The 21149-nt window shown below is 41.3% G+C and overlaps 1 protein-coding gene across 8 annotated transcripts in view; it reads left to right on the top strand.

Moving 5' to 3' along the window:
* Positions 1 to 21149, top strand: part of ZNF454 (zinc finger protein 454) — a 47804-nt gene that overhangs the window by 16234 nt on the left and 10421 nt on the right. For 4 of the 8 annotated variants that reach the window (XM_070460991.1, XM_020876106.2, XM_070460975.1 and 1 more), the window contains one exon: positions 1194 to 4851. In XM_070460991.1, coding sequence (XP_070317092.1) covers positions 1194 to 2527 — 1334 coding nt within the window. In that variant the 3' untranslated portion in view covers positions 2528 to 4851. The other 4 variants (XM_070460994.1, XM_070460998.1, XM_070461003.1 and 1 more) reach the window with 4 other exon arrangements.

Below are 21149 nucleotides of genomic sequence, written 5' to 3'. Positions count from 1 at the left end.
TAGACAAATGAAAAGACAGACGTTCATAAATATGTACCAAAAACGAATGTGCATTCAGAATTCTGCTTGTTAATATCAGGCTACCATGAGACCAAGTGAGAATGTTGTTGAGTAAGTATAGAGTTTGTTTGTAGGGAGAGGAATCATCTTATCAGACAACTCATGAGACCATGGCCCATATCCCAGTAGCAGAGTCCCATTTCTAATGACTAGTATAGTCATTTCCCCAAATTCAGGGCCTTGCCTCCAAGACATACTGGGTGTATCCTGGCAGATTTTCTGCTTTGTTCCTAATTTTCTGTGCTCACATATGTATCATCATGGTACATTTTCCTCATATCAATGTCACATTCATACAGGTTTGAAGACATTGCTTCCTTACCAGTAGCATGCATGTGTGTGAAATCACTTCAATTCATATCCAACTCTTTGCAACCCAATGGACTGCAGCCCACCAGGCTCCTCTGCCCATGGGATTCCCCAGGCAAGAATACTGGAGTGGGTTGCCATTTCCTCCTCCAGGGAGTCTTCCTGACCCAGTAGTCAAACTGGTGTCTCTTTTATCTCTTGCATTGGCAGGCAGGTTCTTTACCACTAGTGCCACCTGGGAAGCCCTTACCAGCAGCAGAAAGTCCTAACTTTATTAGTAGATATCAGTGTTTCACAGCCTAACTTTTTGTTTTCCATCTGAATGCTGAAATGAGTTTACAAAACATAAATGCTGGTTTTAGTAGTTACTCTGAAAGCTGAACTTTTTTCCTACCAGGTATTGACCTCTAGTTGCAATGGTTTCTTAAGGCCACATCTAGGTTATTTTAAAGATGACCATATCACTAAAATAGATAAGATGCATTTTTTTTTTCTTATCTGTTAGCATATTGCAGTCTGTATAGGTTTTTTGAGACTTTAAAATTCAGGTAACTTCTCTATAATCACAAATAAAGTAAATATTTTACTCAGGCCTGTGATTTCTGAATGCCATCTCCAAATTTTCCTGCTTCATACATAGTATATTTGATAACCTGGTCCTGCCATGTCTTCTATCTACCTCTTCTCCCCTTTTTCTATATTCACTTCAAGAAGTCTTCAAAATTGCAAATTCTTTGTTAGCATTATAAACAAGGTCATGTTCTTATCCCAACTAGATGTTTTACTGTGATAAAACAGACGTGTTTATTTTTGATGTCTTTCAGACTGGGTGATTACACCTATGAATAAGAAATCTATTCTCCAGGCAGATATTCCTGAAGGAGAATTGGGTCAGTGGATGATAAAGGACAGATTCACTAGAGATAGTTGCTGGAAATATGATAGCCTGTTGGAATGGCAGCGTGGAGGCCAGGAGATAAACTTGCAGCAAGTGGTGCTTGCTCATGAGAAAACTTCGTCTGTGGTTGGTAACCAGAAATGTGGTGAATCTGGGAAACACGGCATCATGAACTCATCTTTTGTTCAAAGTCAGGGATTTCAATCTAGCAAAAAAGCCTTTGAGTGTAGTGAGTGTGGAAAAGTCTTCACTAAGGGTTCAACCCTCAGTAAACATCAGAAGATTCATAGTGAAAAACTCAACACAAATCAGAAAATTGTTATTAAAGAGAAGCGATATGAATGTAGAGAATGTGGGAAGGCCTTTCACCAGAGCACACACCTCATCCATCACCAAAGAATTCACACTGGTGAGAAGCCATATGAATGTAAGGAATGTGGCAAGGCCTTCTCAGTGAGCTCCTCACTTACTTATCATCAGAAAATTCATACTGGAGAGAAACCTTTTGAATGCAACTTATGTGGAAAAGCTTTTATCCGAAACATACACCTTGCCCACCATCACAGAATACATACTGGAGAGAAACCTTTTAAGTGTAATATATGTGACAAAGCCTTTGTGTGCAGGGCACATCTTACCAAACACCAGAATATTCATAGTGGAGAGAAACCCTATAAATGTAATGAATGTGGGAAAGCCTTCAATCAGAGTACAAGTTTTCTTCAGCATCAGAGAATTCACACTGGAGAGAAGCCTTTTGAATGTAATGAATGTGGAAAGGCCTTCAGGGTGAACTCTTCCCTTACTGAACATCAGAGGATTCATACCGGAGAGAAACCTTATAAATGTAGTGAATGTGGGAAAGCATTCAGGGATAATTCATCCTTTGCTCGACATCGGAAAATTCATACTGGGGAGAAACCTTACAGATGTGGTTTGTGTGAGAAAGCCTTCAGGGACCAATCAGCCCTAGCCCAACATCAGAGAATTCATACTGGGGAGAAGCCTTATACGTGTAATATATGTGAGAAAGCCTTCAGTGACCATTCAGCCCTCACTCAGCATAAGAGAATTCATACTAGAGAAAAACCTTACAAATGTAAAATCTGTGGGAAAGCCTTTATCCGAAGTACACACCTGACTCAACATCAGAGGATTCACACAGGAGAGAAACCCTATAAATGTAATAAATGTGGGAAAGCGTTTAACCAGACTGCAAACCTCATTCAGCATCAGAGACACCATATAGGAGAAAAGTGACATGGAAGAGCTTTGCGACTGAGTGTATTAATTATTGAATGCAGGAGAATCTGTTCTGCAGAATAACTATGAAAGCTTACTTGAAGATAGTCATTTTATTACTGAGAGTCAAGGTTTACACTAGTATGGGTTTTGAGACCTTAAGAATGGCAAACACTCTTCATACTTCAGGAACTATCTTGGTTGAATAGCAGTGATATTTAATTAGTCTGAATTACCAAGTACCAGAACCAGAATGGACCTTCATTAGGAAATTAGTCCACCATTAAGAGAAATTATAAAATTGTAAAAATTAAGGTTGAGAAGCAAAGGAACAAAAAAGAAAATGGTCTATATGCATTTTACTTTACTTGTAGGAGGCTTTCTACTTTTAATGGAAAACTTTGTTTTCCTCACCCCATACTGCTGACACCAGTGTAAAGAAAGTACAGTTATCTATGCATTGGCCCAGGAGTTAAATTATGCTTCCTGCCTTCTGCTTCAGACTACCTTTTGTCAGACTTCCCTGGTTCGTATATCCACTGGCTTCTTACTTGTATTCTCCTGGGATAATTCATTTTAACAGTGTGTCCCTTTTTGATTTAGCAACTCCTAATTGGTAGCATCACGTCTATTACTACCACATAATTTTCCCTTGAAGACTGGTGACTTGACCTCATACACAGTCCATGATTCTGGATATTGCACTAAACCCAGCTTTCAGAACACAGGACACCTGTCTGGAAGGCAGAGGTTGATCTAAATTCCTGAGTTACCCAGTTCCTCTGGGCTTCAGCTTGAGTCTGACCCTTGGATAACCCCTAAATTAGGGACACAGTCTGTGCAGACATTTCCTTCCAATTGTTCTGCATTGTAGTACTCTACACATGGCAGTCAGGGGCATGCTCAGCTTTGGGTGTGATGATCCCAAAACCTAGAGATGTTCTGGGCCACCTCTGCTCCTGTGACTTGCCATTTCATGATGTGCAACTGATGAGGTTAGAGCCTCAGGCGAGTTGTCAGAATGCTCTTAACCACTCTTCCCCTTGGCTGGGCAGTCCTCTGTATCCACTGCATTAGAGTATATTTGTCGCTCCCAGAATACTGAACTGCTGGATACTGGTCCTTGCCTTCCTGTGGTCCACTTTTCTGAAGGTATCAACTCTGTGTTCACAGAAGATTGTGGAGAGAGCTTTGAATTTCTGATTTTGCATTTAAAAGTTGCCATTTCCTCTCTACCACCTGGGTATTCTACCATTTAAAGATTACCCCATTCTGACAGTACTGAGCAGCGTGTTGAGTAATTCCATGGAGTGGTCAGCAGCACTGTGACATTCTCTGGCAGGGGCCGCTCCCAGAAGTCGGAGTGATACTCTAGTCCTGCAGGTACAGTTCCCTCACTATCTTTAATTCTTTAGTGCTGTCAGTAGATATCACAGATAAAATAATATCCATGTGCCTTCAAACACAGCCCCTCATGGCACCTCCCCTTCCCCATCACAAAGAATGGGGAGCCCACACTACTGCAGGCTGGAGCATGCTAAGGCATGAAGGTGGAAGAGCAAGTCAGCTGTCGTCTGGGAAGCAGTGTGGCGGGTTCCTGGTCTGTGAAAATGCTCTCCATCAAGTTGGGTCACCTGCCAGCCCCCATGAAAGCTGTACCTCAGCTCCAAGTTACAGGAGAGGATATTCTTTGTGATGATGGAATCAGGACTTCAGGTTGAACATAGACTTGGAAGCTTCCAGTAGCTTTAAAGCCCCAAATTCTCTAAATTCAGCTACCACCTAATAAAGGCCACCTACTTGGGTTGGTATCTCCTGTTAGGTGATCAACAGCTCATCCTTTCTCCCCAAATGAGCTGCAGGTGAAGCAGCATTTCAAGAGGTTGCCTGGAACCCACCATGCCCTGGGCCCAAACATGTTCATCTGTAGCTTCTCATGGCTGGCAACCCCAGATCCAACAATAAACTTGGAAAACTGCTCACTGCTGCAGAGATCTGCTTTCAGTACTATCCCTGTGTCCCACTGGTCCTGTTACCTCCTTACCTTGAATCCCTCACAAGAAACACATTTCTCAGCTGAGTTGTTCCTTTTGTTTTTAATAAGAGCTGTTACCCCTTGGTGTGTGCTTGCCACTGGGCTAAGGTTCCTGCTGCCACTCATCCCAGTGAGAGCTGAAGCAGCTGTCCTACACCATCAGTGCAGTCTGATGACCCTCCGTCCAATGACAGGCCATTTTCCCTGAGACCTCTCCTGTTGGGCTTGGGTCTTCATAAAATTAGACCTCTGAGATGACTAGTCACTCCCTTGTCTGGGAAGGCAAAAATAAATGGCCTATTAGAAATGCCTGAGCCAACTTGGATGTATTTATGACTATTAGCAGTGACTTTATTCTGCCACACTATTAACACGTTATGTATGACCTTCTCAACTAAGGGAGCCAAAAGTTGCCTGGGTGCTATTTTGTACTTTTTAAATCTGAAGTAGTATGATTCTGCACGCCAGCAGTCTGACCTTTGGCTTAACCCCAAAAGTGCACTTTTGAGAACTCTGACTTCGAGGCCCTCAGCCACCTTCGCTTCTGCCAGCCAATCTGCATGGCGTTAGAAAAGAGTTGAGCAATTACTGACAGGGACTTTTCTTTACCCAAGCCTCCTAGGTGGAGCAGTTCATTCTGCAGCTCGCTTTTCTAGTTTTACTGATAGACACTGCGACAGAAGATGAGGGTCACTGGGACCCTCCATCCTCAGCACATCCAGCCCACCCCTCACTACTCCCTGGTGCATAAACACTTTCCAGCACACCCACATCTATACCAACTCAAAATAACGAGTCTGAACATGTGGCAGAGGAAGTGCTGAGCCAGTGTACCCATCCCGTCCACCTGGACTCTAGGAAAAGGACACAGAAGCAGACCTAGGACCCATCTCCCACACCAATGCCTTCCTAGGGCACTGTGGAATTTGCCCAGTGATTTTTGGAGTTGCCCTTGGGAGTACCAGTTCTACTCTGGCTGGGGAAGGGTTTGAATAGAGAATTAGCTTGTAGACTTTTTGTTATATTCTTCAATGTCTCCAGGCTCCCATGAATAGCTACTGCAAGTGCCAGCTCCTGAGGGAAAAATAATTTTTCCAAGTTTCCCCACACAAATTCCTCTGATTCTTCTCTCATCAGGACTTCCTCATTGCCAGCTGATTCATTTTGCACCTGAGTTCTCCCTGGTAAGTTTGCCCAGCTTAGAGAGCAGCACCTCATCAAGATGTTGCCTTTCTCCATATTCAGTGACTGCTTTTAAAATGGCACCTTGACCTTGCAGCAGACTAGGGCTTCCAGCCTCAGAGTCTTGGAACAAATAGCCCTAAACTGCATGCATGCCATTGGTTGAGAAAATAACCATGTTTAGTTCCCTACACGTGAATGTAATCTAAGAGTCACAACCTCTAGCTGTCTTAATTCTTTTCCCTTCCTTACCCTCTTTGTATTTTGCTCTACCCGCCCATGCTGGATTAGCCACCAGGACAATCTGGAAATAACCACTCCTACCTGCTTTATCCTGCAGTGGAAATGTGCCCACCTCAACTCCTGCTAAATATATTTTGGATCATATTTTTACTTTTGATATTTTTATATCAGTTTGTGAAGGAAGAAAATACAAGGCTCTACTAATTCCATCTCTCAAGGACATCCCCACTGTGCTCATGATGGTTCTCTGCCCGTGTCAGGGTTTGGTTGTATGGACATGTCCCTCCTCATTCTTTGTCTTATCCTATACACCACACATCACTATCCTCAGGGGAAAACAAATGTTTCTATAAGAATTACTAATCAATGTGTCTTTCTGGAAATAAGTGAGAAAAGTATGCAGTGTTTAAGATGTGCAAGCTGCCTGGTGATCTAATTAGATATCACCAAGAGTGGCTAGAAATCATGCTTCCAAGTGTGTTTACCTTTTCATGGCCAATGTGGTCCTAACTCCCCGCGCTGACTATCTAAACCTACCTGACCCCAGAAAGCATAGTGCTCAGGCCATGGAATATCAAGAGCTGTGTCGTCAGTTGCTGGGGGTAACAGTTAACATTTGAGGGCATACCTGCTGCCAGGTACTGTTGTAAGCATTCTCACTTAATCCTCACAGTTATGTGAGACCACTTCTACCATCCCCATCTGAAGGTTGAAGAGAGGACTAGTGACTTGTCAGAAGTCACACAGCTGATAAAGGGTGAATCAAGGAATTGACCCTCTAGAAGTGCTGAGTGCTGCACTTCCTTTATGGCACGTTCTAGGCCACCCTGGAGAGCCACTGGGCTTTAAATGTCAGGGTGAGGCTGATGTGGGTGTAGATGAGAGGAAGTGTGGCGTGGCAGCATGGCCTTGGGACATTTCATGGGGGCAGCCTGTGATAATGATAGCAGGTCCTCCACCCAGGCCAAATGAGGGAGTTATTACTAGGAATGCCCATTCTAGAGGTGTTCCAAAAGGGGAATGCTGGTGGCCAGAAAACCAGAAAGGGGAAGATAGTCATTCATTTAATAATTTCTGCCAAGCATAGTGTACAGTGGTTATACATGCATAGTTACCACTTTTATGAACCTTAAATAGTGAAGATGGGTATTATAAAAGGAAATATAAATATTAATATTTAGCAAGTAATTATAGTATGTGGGATGAGTAAATAAAGATAGTATGAAAAAGAGTCAGGGGCCCAGCTTTAGATTGCATGGTTGCAGCAGACCTCAGTGAGGAATTACTTTATGACAAGAGCCACAAAAGGAATGAAGTTTGAGTGTTCTAGCTAGAGTAAAATGGGAAAGAGCTCAGAGGTAGGAACTGTCATGGTCTGGTTGTGTGCGTGCTAAGTCGCTTCAGTTGTGTCCAACTATTTGCAACCCTATGAACTGTAGCCCACCAGGCTCCTCTGTCCTTGGGATTCTTCAGGCAAGAATACTGGAGTGGGTTGCCATGCCCTTCTCCAGGGAATCTTCTGACCAAGGGATCAAACCTGAATCTCTTACATCTTTTGCATTGGCAGGCAGATTCTTTACCACTAGTGCCACCTGGGAAGTACATCTTGGGCTGGTTCAGAACATTTAAAAGGTGTGGGTGGAGCCAGAGTTGGGAAACACAGTAACAAGATGAGGTTGAAAGGGAAGAGGCAAGACCTCAATGGCCTGACCAGCCTGAGCGATGACCTTTGGCCCTCTAACACAAAGGAAGCTACTGCCAGTTTTTAGGTGTTACATTTCAAATTTCTAAGTTACAGGTAGTTGCCACTGATGTATAAGTTTTACCAGAGCATAAAAGATTGTGCTTTTCTTTTTTTCCCAACTTTTTTCCCTTGTAGTGAATAGGAAATTCTAAAGTTAGAAAAACTGTTTAACCACCTAAAGTTCAATTGTTAATTTATTTCAGCAATATACCTTAACCAAGGTACAGGGTTCCTCTCTGACACAACTCTGATTATTACCTGATGTTATTTTATCATTTTTAGCCATCCTGATACAAAAAATAAAGGGGTTACAAATATTTTCAGGCAGTCCTATACCAGATTCCTCCTGGTAAGTTGCCCCAGGCTCCTGCCAGTCTTTGTGTTGGGCTCCAGTCCATCTCCCATTCCAGCCACCAGTGACGTGACATGTCCATCCTACAAATCCAACCACGGTCACACCTGCTTAAAAGCACGGCCTTCAAGGCCCTTCACAACTGGAGCCATGTAACCTCTCCAGCCTCATCTATCACCTTACCCTGCCAAAATGGAACTACTAGTAGCTCTTGACACTCCAGATTGATTTATCATTGTCTCTGTCTAGCTCCCCAACAAGGCTGTGAGCTTATGTTAAGAACTTGGCCCAGCACCCAACTCAAGTTGAGCACATAGTAGGATCAGCAGATGTGTGTTAAATTAGGGAACAGGTGATCTCACTATTTCCAAGGGATAATTTGCTGAGGCCTGTAGGGATATGACACATCTCTTAAAGTAAAATGACTTCAACTAGCTTATGGGTTATAAAATGCACTTCTATTCCCAGGGCAACATTTTAAGAGAAACCTATACTCAACCAGTTACCCTGTGAATAAATGTTGGGGAGGAGAAAGAAAGCAGTGAAGAGGAGGGGGAGGTGGGAGAGGAATGGGGTGTTAGTTGTGACTGCGTTATCCTCTGAGTGTTACTCAGTAGATAACATCACTGTTTTTTTTTTTTCTTCTTCAACATCACTGCTTTTTAAGTGGTTTAATGTGGTTTAATTTTTTCCTTTTTTGATAGCACATGGTACAAATTCAAAACTCGTACAGTGAAAGGTAACTTCCTCTCTCCCATTCTTCCACCTTTCCAGTTTCCCTTCCCAGCAGTAACAGCAGTTACCAGCTTCTATGTGTTTGAACTGTGTTGTTAGAGAAGACTCTTGAGAGTCCCTTGTACAGCAAGGAGATCCAACCAGTCCATCCTAAAGGAAATCAGTCCTGATTATTCATTTGAAGGACTGATGAAGCTGAAGCTCCAATACTTTGGCCAGTATTGATGCGAAGAGCTGACTCATTGGAAAAGACCCTGATGCTGGGAAAGATTGAAAGCAAGAGGAGAAGGGGACAACAGAGGATGAGATGGTTGGATGGCATCACCGACTCAATAGACTTGAGTTTGAGTACCTCTGGTAGTTGGTGATGGACAGGAAGGCCTGGTGTGCCGCAGTCCATGGTGTCACTAAGAGTTGGACACAACTGAGCGACTGAACTGAATTGATGTGTCCTTCCAGAGATAGTCTGTACATATACAACCATCAACTTTCTATAACACAGGTACTAGATATGTTCTCCTGCATTTTGCTTTTATTTAGCAACATATCTCAAAGACCTTTCCATTACAACTCTTTCCAGTAGCTGCAAAATACTCCATTGCATGTGATAAGAGCACATTGAGATATGGGGAAGTCAGAAATTAACTTGAATTTGATGCTAACTAAAATGATGATCTTTTTCTTTTATCTAATTTGTTTCACTTTTTCTATTCATATTCAGTGCTCCCATTTCATTTAGTTTATGTTTTCCAGTTTCTCCATCTCTTTTTTTTTTTTTAATGTTCTTTAAGGCTTGAGAAAGAACATTAAAAAAAAGAATATAGAAATAGTATGTGTAATATATATATTTCAGAAAACATGAACTTTTGCCTAACAAATATTTTGATGACATTTTGATTCCACTTGTTTGACTTAGTATAAATAGAATGCTAGATTTCTAATTTAAAAAAATAGATATGCAACAAAGGTTTACTGTAATGCAGGGAACTATAGTCAATATCTTGTCATAACCTATAATGGAAAATCATTTGAAAAATAATATATGTGTATGTGTATAACTGAATCACCTTGCTGTGCGCCTGAAACATTGTAAGGCAACTATACTTCAGTAAAATATGTATATTAAGAAAAAAGGCAGGGTATAAAATGGTCTGTTAAAAACACACCCAGCAGATCCTGGTTTACTTTCCCAGCGAAGCCCCTCCTTTTGGTAAGTTGATATATAAGCCTTCACCTCTGAATATTCAGCAAGTTACTCATTACTGAGAGCTCCTCAGGCTCATGCACATAAACCTTGTGTTTTCTCCCGTTAAAAAGAAAAACAGCATGTTTGTGGTCTATCAGACATACATTGTACATCTGCTTTAATTATTAAAGACAGAGAAAGGCTGCAATTAATGTTCTTGGTTATGTGCATTGGCAAGTATTTTTGGTGGAAAGACCCCCTGAAGTGGATTGTTAGGTCCAAAGGGTGCCTGCAGTTTTTAACTTAGCCAAACAGCGGCATCTAGCCCTCCTTAGAGGCTGTCCTGTGTGTCCATAGGCCTTGGGAGGTGGGGGCCCCACAGCTTGCCAGCACAGAGCATTAGCTAACTCCCGATCTTTGCCAGTCTGAGAAAAAGGTTGTCTCAAGATGGGTTTTTGTTCCAGATTGATTGAAATATAATCTGAGATATAATCAATTTACAGCATTGTGTAAGTTTAAGGTGTACAATGTAATAATTCAATGTACATATATATTCAAAATGTTTACCACAATAAGGTTAGTTAACACAGCCTTCACCTTACACACTTAGATTTTCCTCTTGTTAATGGCGAGAACATGAAAATTCTATTCTCATAGCAACTTTCAAGTGTACAATACAGTTTTATTAATTCAGTCACCATGCTAAACATTAGATCCTGGCACTTAGTCATAACTGAGAGTGCCCTTATCTTACTGTGAATTAGATTAGGCATCATTTCATATGTTTATTAGATTGGGCATCATTTCATGTGCTTAAGAGCCATTGTTTTTTTTTCTCATTCTAGGCTTGTTGGTTTCTAGAAATCAATTTAAAGGCTCTCTTTTATAACAAGGCGATTGGGCTATTGGCATGAGTTGCAAATGTATTTTATTAGTTTTGGTTTTGGTCTTTGACTTTGTAGACAGTGGTGTTTTTGTTCCTTACAAAGCTTTTGATTCTTAAACAAAGTTGATTAACCTTTTCTTTTATTGCTTCTGAGTTTTAAATCACAGGTAAAAAGTACTTATCCACACCAAGATTGCTTTTTAAATTATCCACTATTTTCAGCTTTATATTTTACTTTAAAATATTTGATCCCTTGAAATAATTTTGGTGTAAGATGTGAGATTATAGGGCCAATTTAAATTTTTTTGGGATAGCTATCCAGATGTCACAACATTATTTATTAATTAAGCCATCTTTTCCTCCCGCTGATTTAAGGTGTCATCTTTATCTTTTACCACATTTCACAAATATTTTGGTCTTTCTGGATTCTGTCCCGTTGGTCTATCTGTGATCTATGAGTCAGTACTTTGAATTACTAATAGATTGATACATGAATGAGTGAGTAAAGTGAGTGAAAGTCGCTCAGTGTCCAACTCTTTGCAACCACATGGACTGAATTCTCCAGGCCAGAATACTGGAGTGGGTAGCCTTTCCCTTCTCCAGGGGATCTTCCCAACCCAGGAGCAAACCCAGGTCTCCTGCATTGCAGGTGGATTCATTACCAGCTGAACACAAAGGAAGCCCAAGAATACAGGAGTGAGTAGCCTTTCCCTTCTCCAGGGGATCTTCCCAACCCAGGGAGCAAACCCAGGTCTCCTGCATTGCAGGCGGAGCCACAAAGCCCAAGAATACTGGAGTGGGTAGCCTATCCCTTCTCCAGCGTATCTTCCCAGCCCAGGAATTGAACCAGGGTCTCCTGCATTGCAGGCAGATTCTTTACTAACTGAACTATCAGGGTTGATATATATGTGTATCTGTCTATCTATCTGTGTGTGTATATGTGTGTGTGTGTGTGTGTGTGTGTATGACTTAAAAACAGATTGACCTTAAAATATAGACAATAAGATTTACGTATTTCTGGAGTAATTTATCTTAAAATCTTCTTTCACTTTACTTAAAAAGATAATTATAACTTGATTTTAATGCTGGGGAGAATGTCAATGAAGATTTTAAAAGTCTTTCACTTCAGTGAAGATTTAGTCTTTCATTACACCTTATCTTTTAGACTCAGTTTTCAAGGATGTGTTTCAGACCTTTGTACACATCGTTTTCCATCACAGTTGAATTCCCTGATAACCAGCTTAGTCTAAGAAACGTCTCTGAATGGAGTTCAAGAGTTACTACTTTGGGCACATTTTTGGCACTTGGGCCTTCATCTCTATGTGGTTTTAGCCCTTTATCTTTTCTTGCTTTTTTAAAAAACTTGAATCATTCAGCAAAAAGTCAATATGATATAAAAAAGCATGGTTAGCAAACTTGACCATATGGAACTATATACACACTGCAGCATTGTCCCCTGCTGAAATGTTACATAGCAAAATGAAATGTTACATAACAAAATTAAAGTAGATCTTTTATTCTACTCAAAATGTTAGATTGTGTGTGATCCCTTTCACAGATGATATTTTCAAGCTTGTCTTCATAGTAAGCAGGTTATTTTATTATTTTTTTCTTGAAAATGTGGATAGTTCAAGGGAAGTCATCAATAGCTATTGTTTAACGTTAAAAAAAAAAAAAGGAAAAAAGAAAGCCACAAAAAATAACCTTGGACTTAAGAAACCTAAGTCTGTCACTAGGAGCCTGGTTGAAGAATTTATATTTTTATAAGGGAAATAGAGTTCACATTTCTCTAGGTAGCAGTCTTTGAAGAAGGAATGCTAGTGGGGGTCGTTGAAGGGCTTATTTCCCAGGCTCAAAATAAGCAGGTTATTTTAGAATTCTTGTCTGATAATCTTGATATCCGAAGTCTTTGCTCCAGATGGTTTCTGCTGATTGTTTAACATGGCATCTTAGTTTCCTATGTGATTGATTACGTTTTGGTGCTATGCTGTTCCTTGTCTTCAAATAATTATATTGGAGGAATTCTAAAGCCTAGCTGAAGGCATGTTCTTCCCGGGAAGATTTGGTTTTGTTTGTGCGAAGCACCTAATGGTCTGGGACAGTTTAGAACACTCAGGGGAGGTGAATCTAGCTGCCCACCACATGAAGATTGTCATGTGGTCATAACATCTTAGGGACTTTCCTCTTACTCTGAAGCGCACTCGGGTCCTTGCAACTCTCTGGATGCTACAGAGAGGGAGACACGTTTAGTTCTGGTTTCTTCTTAACCCTGAAGTATGTAGCCCTTTCAGTTTCCAGCTTTAAAATGGGAGGGTTTCCTTTTAGATGGCCCCCATGGAACTGACTGTGGCTTTTGAACTTCATTCACCTTGCCCCAGCAGTTTGTCAGAAACCAACTTTCGAATCTTTCTGAATCTTCAAATGCCATCAGGCAGAAAGCTACTTCATCAGTCACTTTCTAGAATCACATTTTCACTTAGTTTTTGACCTGGTAAATCGTCATGATCTTTTCAGTGTTTTGATACTTTTAAGAAGATTTTTAAAAATATTTTATTGTGCCTTTTAATTGTTTTAATGAGAAGATTTGGGTTTTAATAGACTTGTCCTCATCCATCCCATAGGTAGAACCCACTGTTCTCGCAAACCCTTCCAGTCAGGTGCCCCCGCCTCTCCACTGAAACTTCTTTGATAAGGTGCCCTTTGCTGACAGTGCCCTTTGCTAAACTTGATGATCAGGTCACAGTGCTCATGTCACCTACCAGCAGCCCTTGACATAGTTGATTACTCTATTTACTTGGCTTTGCGTGCATGCTAGGTCACTTCAGTAGTGTCTGACTCTGTGTGACCCTATGGACTGTAGCCTGCCAGGTTCCTCTGTCCAGGAGATTCTCCAGGCAAGAATACTGGAGTGGGTTGCCATGCCCTCCTCCAGATCTCCCTGACCCAAGGATCGAACCTGTGTCTCTTACATCTCCTGCATTGGCAGGCAGGTTCTTTACCACTAGAGCCACCCAGAAGCCTCTTACTTGGCTTTAGGTCAACATATTTTCTGTTTTCCTCCTGCATTACTGGGCTGCTCTTTCCTCCTACTTTCTTCCTACTGTTTCATGGCAATAACATCTGTTCTCTCTCCTCTCCCTGACTGCTTAGTACTGCTCTACCCTCTGACCGCTTCTCTTTTCTCTTTATATTCATGCAAATGAATGGTTTAAAATACCGTCTGTAGACTGAGGACAGATTGAGGACTCCCAGCCAGTCTTACGTGTTCAGCATGGGCGTCTAGTGTAACCCAGATTCATGTACGTAACAGCTTACTCAAGGTGTCCACTAGGATGTCTAATTGAGATCTCAATCTTAACATATCCAAAAGAATATTTTTCCTCCCCAAAACTGCCTGGAACTGAGGCATGCGAGAACAAAGGAAAAAAAGAAGGATTATGGTGAATTTTCCTAGTCTTTCTAAAATCCTTATCTTGATCCAGAACTTGAGGGATTATTGTGGAACTCTTTGTTCAAACCCTGGTGCCCAAGGCCAGGTTTCAAATTAGGGATATTCAGGTTTTAGCTTTATCTCCAAATATGCCTGTTATCATTTATTTTCTAGAGTCTTTAAATAGTTATTCCATGCTTTCTGTCCAGGTTTTATAGCAGCATTCAGAGGAAGAGAGAAAGAATGGCGTCTACTTGCTCCATATCATCCAGAACTGGAACCTAGAATAAAACTTTTATTTTTATACAGCATTGTGTTTTTCCTAAGTTAATCACCTGAATGTTTTGTTTACATTAATTCCCACAGATCCTTAATTTTTTTAGATGTATTGTCATATGAATCAGCCATTTTTCTCTACTTATTTCACTTTTACACTGTAGTCCTCCATTTGGACTCCTCGGTCCTCCTCCAATTTAGACTGCTGCTGCTGCTGCTAAGTCACTTCAGTCGTGTCCGACTCTGTGCGACCCCATAGATGGCAGCGCACCAGGCTCCCCCGTCCCTGGGATTCTCCAGGCAAGAACACTGGAGTGGGTTGCCATTTCCTTCTCCAAAGCATGAAAGTGAAAAGTGAAAGTTAAGTCACTCAGTTGTGTCCAACTCTTAGCGACTCCATGGACTACAGCCCACCAGGCTCCTCCGTCCATGGGATTTTCCAGGCAAGAGTACTGGAGTGGGGTGCCATTGCCTTCTCCACCGATTTAGACTACTTGCTTTCTAAGTTGCCTACAGGGGATGATAGAGGATGAGATGGTTGGATGGCATCACTGACTTGATGGACATGAGTTTGAGCAAGCTCCAGGCATTGGTGATGGACAGAGAAGCCTGATGTGCTGCAGTCTATGGGGTCGCAAAGAGTTGGACACAACTGAGTGACTGAACTGAACTTCCAACTAGATCTTCTCTTCACTAATTTCTTGGATTGGATCCATTGCTTCTTGGATCCTATGTATTCTTTCTTGCTTTACTCTGTAGTTTTTGCTGGAGGACATTCTCCAAAATCATTCTAAGGAAACATAAGAGATGAACTTTACATCCTTGCATGTCTGAATATGTCTTCATTCTGCCTTTGTTTCAGATTGGTAGTTGATTAATTATAGAATTCTAAGAGTAAGAAGTAGATGAATTTTTTCTAAGTATATTTGTAATAATACCTTTGTTTCTAGCTCCATTCCTCACCCCTGCACCCTGCCATGTCCTGCTCCTGTATCTGAGACCTCAGTCTTTCCCAGTCAGTGTCTTTAAGAAAAAAACTATCCTCTTTTCTCATTCCTAGTGCGTAGGTGTCTGTTGATGGCTTTCTGCATCTGGTATGAGTGTAGAGGTGTTCAGTTCAGTTCAGTCACTCAGTCATGTCCGACTCATTGCGGCATGCAAAGAGTGCAGCACTTCAGGCTTCCCTGTCCCATCACCAACTCCTGGAGCTTGCTCAAACTCATGTCCATCGAGTCGGTGATGCCATCCAACCACCTCATCCTCTGTCGTCCCCTTTTCCTCTCGCCTTCAATCTTTCCCAGCATCAGGGTCTTTTCCAGTGAGTCAGTTCTTCACATCAGGTAGCCAAAATATTGGAGCTTCAGCATCAGTCCTTCCAATGAATATTCAGGACTGATTTCCTTTAGGATGGACTGGTTGGATCTCCTTGCAGTCCAAGGGACTCTCAAGAGTCTTTTCCAACACCACAGTTCAAAAGCATCAATTCTTCGGTGCTCAGCTTTCTTTATAGTCCAACTCTCACATCCATATGTGACTACTGGAAAAACCATAGCTTTGACTAGAAGGACCTTTGTTGGCAAAGCAATGTCAACATAGGTGGACTTTCAAAATAACTTTTTGTTTTCTCTGCCTCTGCCTAGGCATACTACACCCCTTTTCTTTACCTACTACTTGTAAGCATTCAGTCTTCATGAGAGACTCATGCAAATTTAACATTATATTAAAAGTTAAAATGGGCATTAATATCCAGGCATCAACATTGAAACCTAATAGTATAGTAAATCAGAATCTTTCCATAGGTCAATATGTTACATGGAAATTATCTTTTAGGCAAGAAATGTTTAAAGTTGGAGTAGAATAGTTAAAAGAAGTGTCTGGCTTTCATGTAAACAAGGAGATTCAGTAACCTGTTTTTGGAAAATATGTGTTTCCAGAAAACTATGGTACATGATTTGGGAGAAATAGTATAATACTTTTTGAACATAATGTGAAGTTAAATTTTGATCGGCTCTAAAGGAGCCAACCTTGATTAGTTAATCATATTGCCTCTGATGTTACTGTATGCCTGTATGTTATGAAACTTTTGTGTGAAAACAATTCTGAGATGAATACATACTAAATGAAAATGACTGAGTCTTCGTGTCAGTAGAAGTAAGCCCTCCATCTTAATGTTATTGTTCACATAGTTCTGCTATTGGTTCTAATATTGCATCTTACCCACGTTATTTTTTAGAGATGAGAATTGTTTTTAAAAACTGAAGGATTTAAACTTAATATATTTGCAAATATTTTTCTCCTGAGATTTGAATTATGACTTCAAATTCAAATTATGAATTCAAACTATGAAATCACTGGGGATTAAAAAAGATGAATGAACTGTATATGCTTATTATGACCCATAATAAGCAGCCACAGTGTATGAGGCACCATGAGGATATAAGAACAAATCACTGTTGGAATTCACAGAAATAACAGAAGTACTGGCAAAGTCTTCATGAAACTTGGTTACATACAGTAAGATCTTTAAAACTGGAATCAAGTGGTAAGCAGTGTGGAAGAAGCTATGCATGGATACTTTTGGGAGAGTCATGTGTTTTTGTAGGGGTGATGGTCTTAGAGACAGAGACTTGCCTTTCATTTCTGGAATTTCCTAGCTGTGTAACTTGGGGCAAATCTTACATATTCTAGTCTTTAGTTTCTTTCCTGATTAAAAAAAAGAGCAGACTAGAGAATTTTAAATATCCTATCTAGTTATATTATTTCTGCCATTCTTTGTCAATGAGGATGTAGTCTGAGGATGGATCTTAAAGGGTTTTTGTTACCAATGTTGTATGTTTAAACTTATTAAGTAGGCAATGGGGATAGACTGGAATAAGGGAAGAGAATATCGTAACTACACATACTCACTAGGAAAGTGGTTTGTTAGCAAAGTTGGTATCAGGAATACCTGTGGAGACGTTAAAAATGCAGCTATTTGTATCTTAGCCCTACTCTAACAGATCCTGTGGTAGGAAAATATTGTGGATATCTGAAGTTAGGGGGAGACTGGATCTTGAGAGTCCAGTTATGTAGCTGTTACAATAATTCATCTGAGTTAAATGACAGTATCGATAAAGAAAGTGTCTGTGGCTATTCCTTGAGAAGTCATGATGTGCCTCTTCATCTTTTAGGTTTTCTGTAACCATCAGCTTTTCTTACCCTTTCTAGTAATTTTTATTCATACCATCATAGAGTAATAGATATGTTCACATAGTGGGTAATATTCACTGAACATACACTTTCAGTCAGGCTCTGATAGTTCATCGTGTCAAGAAATTTATACACCTCCCCCCCAGGTTTGTGGGGACAAATGGTTATATATCAGCTGGATATGATTATCATACTCACTTTATAGATTAGGAATCTGTGAGTTGTCCTAAATCACAGTGTTAAAGTAAGTGTTTTAAATGTAAAGTCTTTTTGAGTCTAGAAACCAAACCACTAAGCTGTCCTGTCATGGATTGGAGACCTTGTCATTCTGGCTGCCAGAGCCCTCTGCTCACCTCTTTTCTCTCTTCTTTTTATCATTTTCCCCCAGTGTAAGGTGACATCAAAAGGTGTTTCTAAGAATGTTAATGCATATGTGATTGAGAACAGTGTTATTTCAATGAATGAATGTGTCCACCACACTAGTCTGCATGTAACACACTGTGAAAAGACTCATGCACAAAAGATGTTTCTGAGATGTTCCCAACATAGTAACCAGTGTTCCTTTCAACTTAACCGTCTTGCTCCTCTTTTAAAGCCCTCCTAGGTAACCCTCCAATGTCTCCTCATCTCCCCTAGAATAAAAGCAAGTCTGTAATTATAATGGCCTGTGGGGCTCCATAATGATTGCCCTCATTATTTCATGTGGTAGTTTTATATGTCCACTTGGCTAGGTTATGTACTCAGTTATTCAATCAAACACTAATCAATGTGTTGTCATAAAGGTATCTTGTAGATATGGTTCATACTACCAGTTTACTTCAGGGGGAGAGAAGTGAATATCTTCAATAATGTTAGTGGACTTCATCCAATCATCCAGTGTTGACAGCCCTGGAAGCAAAAATTCATGTTTTCAGGTGGAAAAGAGATTCTGCCTCAAGACTACAGCATCAACTACTGCCTGGGCTTCCAACCTGCCACCTGCCCTACAGATTTCAGACTTGCCGGCCCCTGCAATCATGGGAGCTATTTCTTAAAATATGTCTCTTGACATTAAGAATTACACACACATAGAAAGATAGTACACACATTCTATTGGGTACAGGTTAGATAGGTAGGTAGTTACAAAGATGATAGATAGATAGATCTATCCATCTATTTGTTAGCCTTTCTGTCTTATATCTTACATATTATATATTCTCTATATCTCTTTAATCCATCTATCTCTCCAGAGAAACCAATGTGTTCTGTTGGTTCTATTTCCCCGGAGAACTCTTACTGATATACCTCACCTAGCCTTTTCACATTGTTTCCTCCTCTCAAACCTGCTCCAACCAAGCCAGCCCCTTGACTGGGTCCTCAAACCTACAGGCATACCCTTGCCCTAGGGCTGCTGCATGGGCTGCTCTATCCACTAGACCCTTCTTCCCCCAGGTAATTCCATAGTTCACACCCCACTTCCTTCAAGTTCGACCTTTTCAATGAAGCTTACACTTAACCACTTTATTGTAGCCCATCCCCTCTGGCCTCTTCTGTTCTCCCTACCCTGCTCTGTTCCTTTCATCCACAGCACTTTATCACCTCTTAATATGCAATTTATTTATCTCATGTATTACTTATTGTTTGTCTCCACTACTAGTATATAAGTTTCATGAAGGAGACAATCCTTGTCTATTTTATAAACTGATGTATCCCAGGTGCTTAGCATGGAGTAAAAACCCAATGATAATTGTTGGAGCAACAATGAATGAGAAGTCTGTAGAGATCAATAAATCAGAGGGCCAGGGTGCCTGAGATGGGGTGTTGGGACTGGTCAGCTGAGGACTCTGCTTAGTGAGTAGGGTCTGTATGGACAGTGATTGGTAGGACTAGGAGGGTCAGTAGTAGATAAATGGGTCAATAATGGGGGCTTCCCAGGTGGCGCTAGTGGTAAAGAACCTGCCTGCCAGTGTAGGAGATGTGAAAGATGCAGGTGCGATACCTGGGTTGGGAAGATCCCCTGGAGGAGGAAATGGCAGCCCACTCCAGTATTCTTGCCTGGAGAATTGCATGGACAGAGGAACCTGGCGGGCTACAGTCCATAGAATTACAGAGTCAGACACGACTGAAATGACTTGGCATGCGTGCCCGTGGAGACCACTAAGGAGGCCAGCTATGGCAGAGGCTAATTATCTTGCCCAAGGTCATCCATCTAGCAAGTTGCAGAGCTGGAACTGATCTCAAAATGTCTCAACCTTAATGCTGTACAATTCAAGATGTGAAAGCTGACTGAAGGAAGTATATAGTGGAAGGTGTAAGACAACATCTGTGGATCCTGGAAATTTCCCCTCAGTAGCAAGTCAAAATGGAAAAAAACTCGGAAGTTGATACTACAGGTAAATTCAATACCCAAGAGCTCTGGTAGAATAACCGAGTGATACTTGATCAGTCAGATTATATCAGTGAACAGTGCATGAGGCCATGATCCTCTAGGCTACTGCACCCTTCCTGTGATTTCTGCTTCTGAGTCTGCAGGTAAAACAGAATAGTGACAGCCTGATACAGGTGCTGGGAGAGCGCAGGACCCACAGCAGTGTTCCTATAAATGTGGGGAGTTGGTGCCCTGGCATGATGAATTTGACAGTGGTGTGTAGGATGAGAGGAGGGAAGCACAGGAAGCAGAAAGACTAATGTCCTGCAATAGTAATCCGTGAATGAAATGATGAGGCTTACAATGTCCAAAGCCAGTCCCATCACCATGAGTGCCTCTCTGCACCCTTGTTTGCCTTTTTCATTCAATCCTCCTACTCAGCCTTCCCCTTTCAGAGCTGTGCATGCATGCTAAGTCACCTTAGTTGAGTCTGACTCTTTGTGACCCCATGGACTGTAGCCCACCAGGCTCCTCTGTCAATGGGATTCTCCAGGCAAGAATACTGGGGTGGGTTGCCATGCCCTCCTCTAGGGGATCTTCCCTATGCAGGGATTGAATGCATGTCTCTTACATCTCCTGCATTGGCAAGCGGGTTCTTTACCATTAGTGCCACCTGGAAAGCTCAGTCACTCAGTCGTGACCCCATGGACTGTAGCTCCTCTGTCCATGGGATTCTCCAGGCAAGAATACTGGAGTGGGTGGCCATTTCCTTCCCCAAGCCTATCTTTATCTTACTCCTTGCTTCACAGATTAAAATGGTGTCTCTGACACTCCCAACCTACTTGTCAATAGATTTCAGTACTCCGCCATGTCCACACTGGAGATGACTTCCCCCTAAAAGCCCAAGAGGTGGGAAATATTTACCCTTGGGAATATTTCATATTTAGGGGCAAATATGTCAGTATGACAGAATATTCCTGAAGAGGCTTCTTTCTATAAAATGATGGTAGAAAGATTCATTTGGAATTGTGCCTT

The sequence above is a fragment of the Odocoileus virginianus genome, chromosome 3 (genome assembly GCF_023699985.2).
Source record: "Odocoileus virginianus isolate 20LAN1187 ecotype Illinois chromosome 3, Ovbor_1.2, whole genome shotgun sequence".
Classification (NCBI taxonomy): Eukaryota; Metazoa; Chordata; class Mammalia; order Artiodactyla; family Cervidae; genus Odocoileus; species Odocoileus virginianus.
Note: the sequence above shows the minus strand (reverse complement) of the source record. Positions and strands in the feature narration are given on the sequence as shown.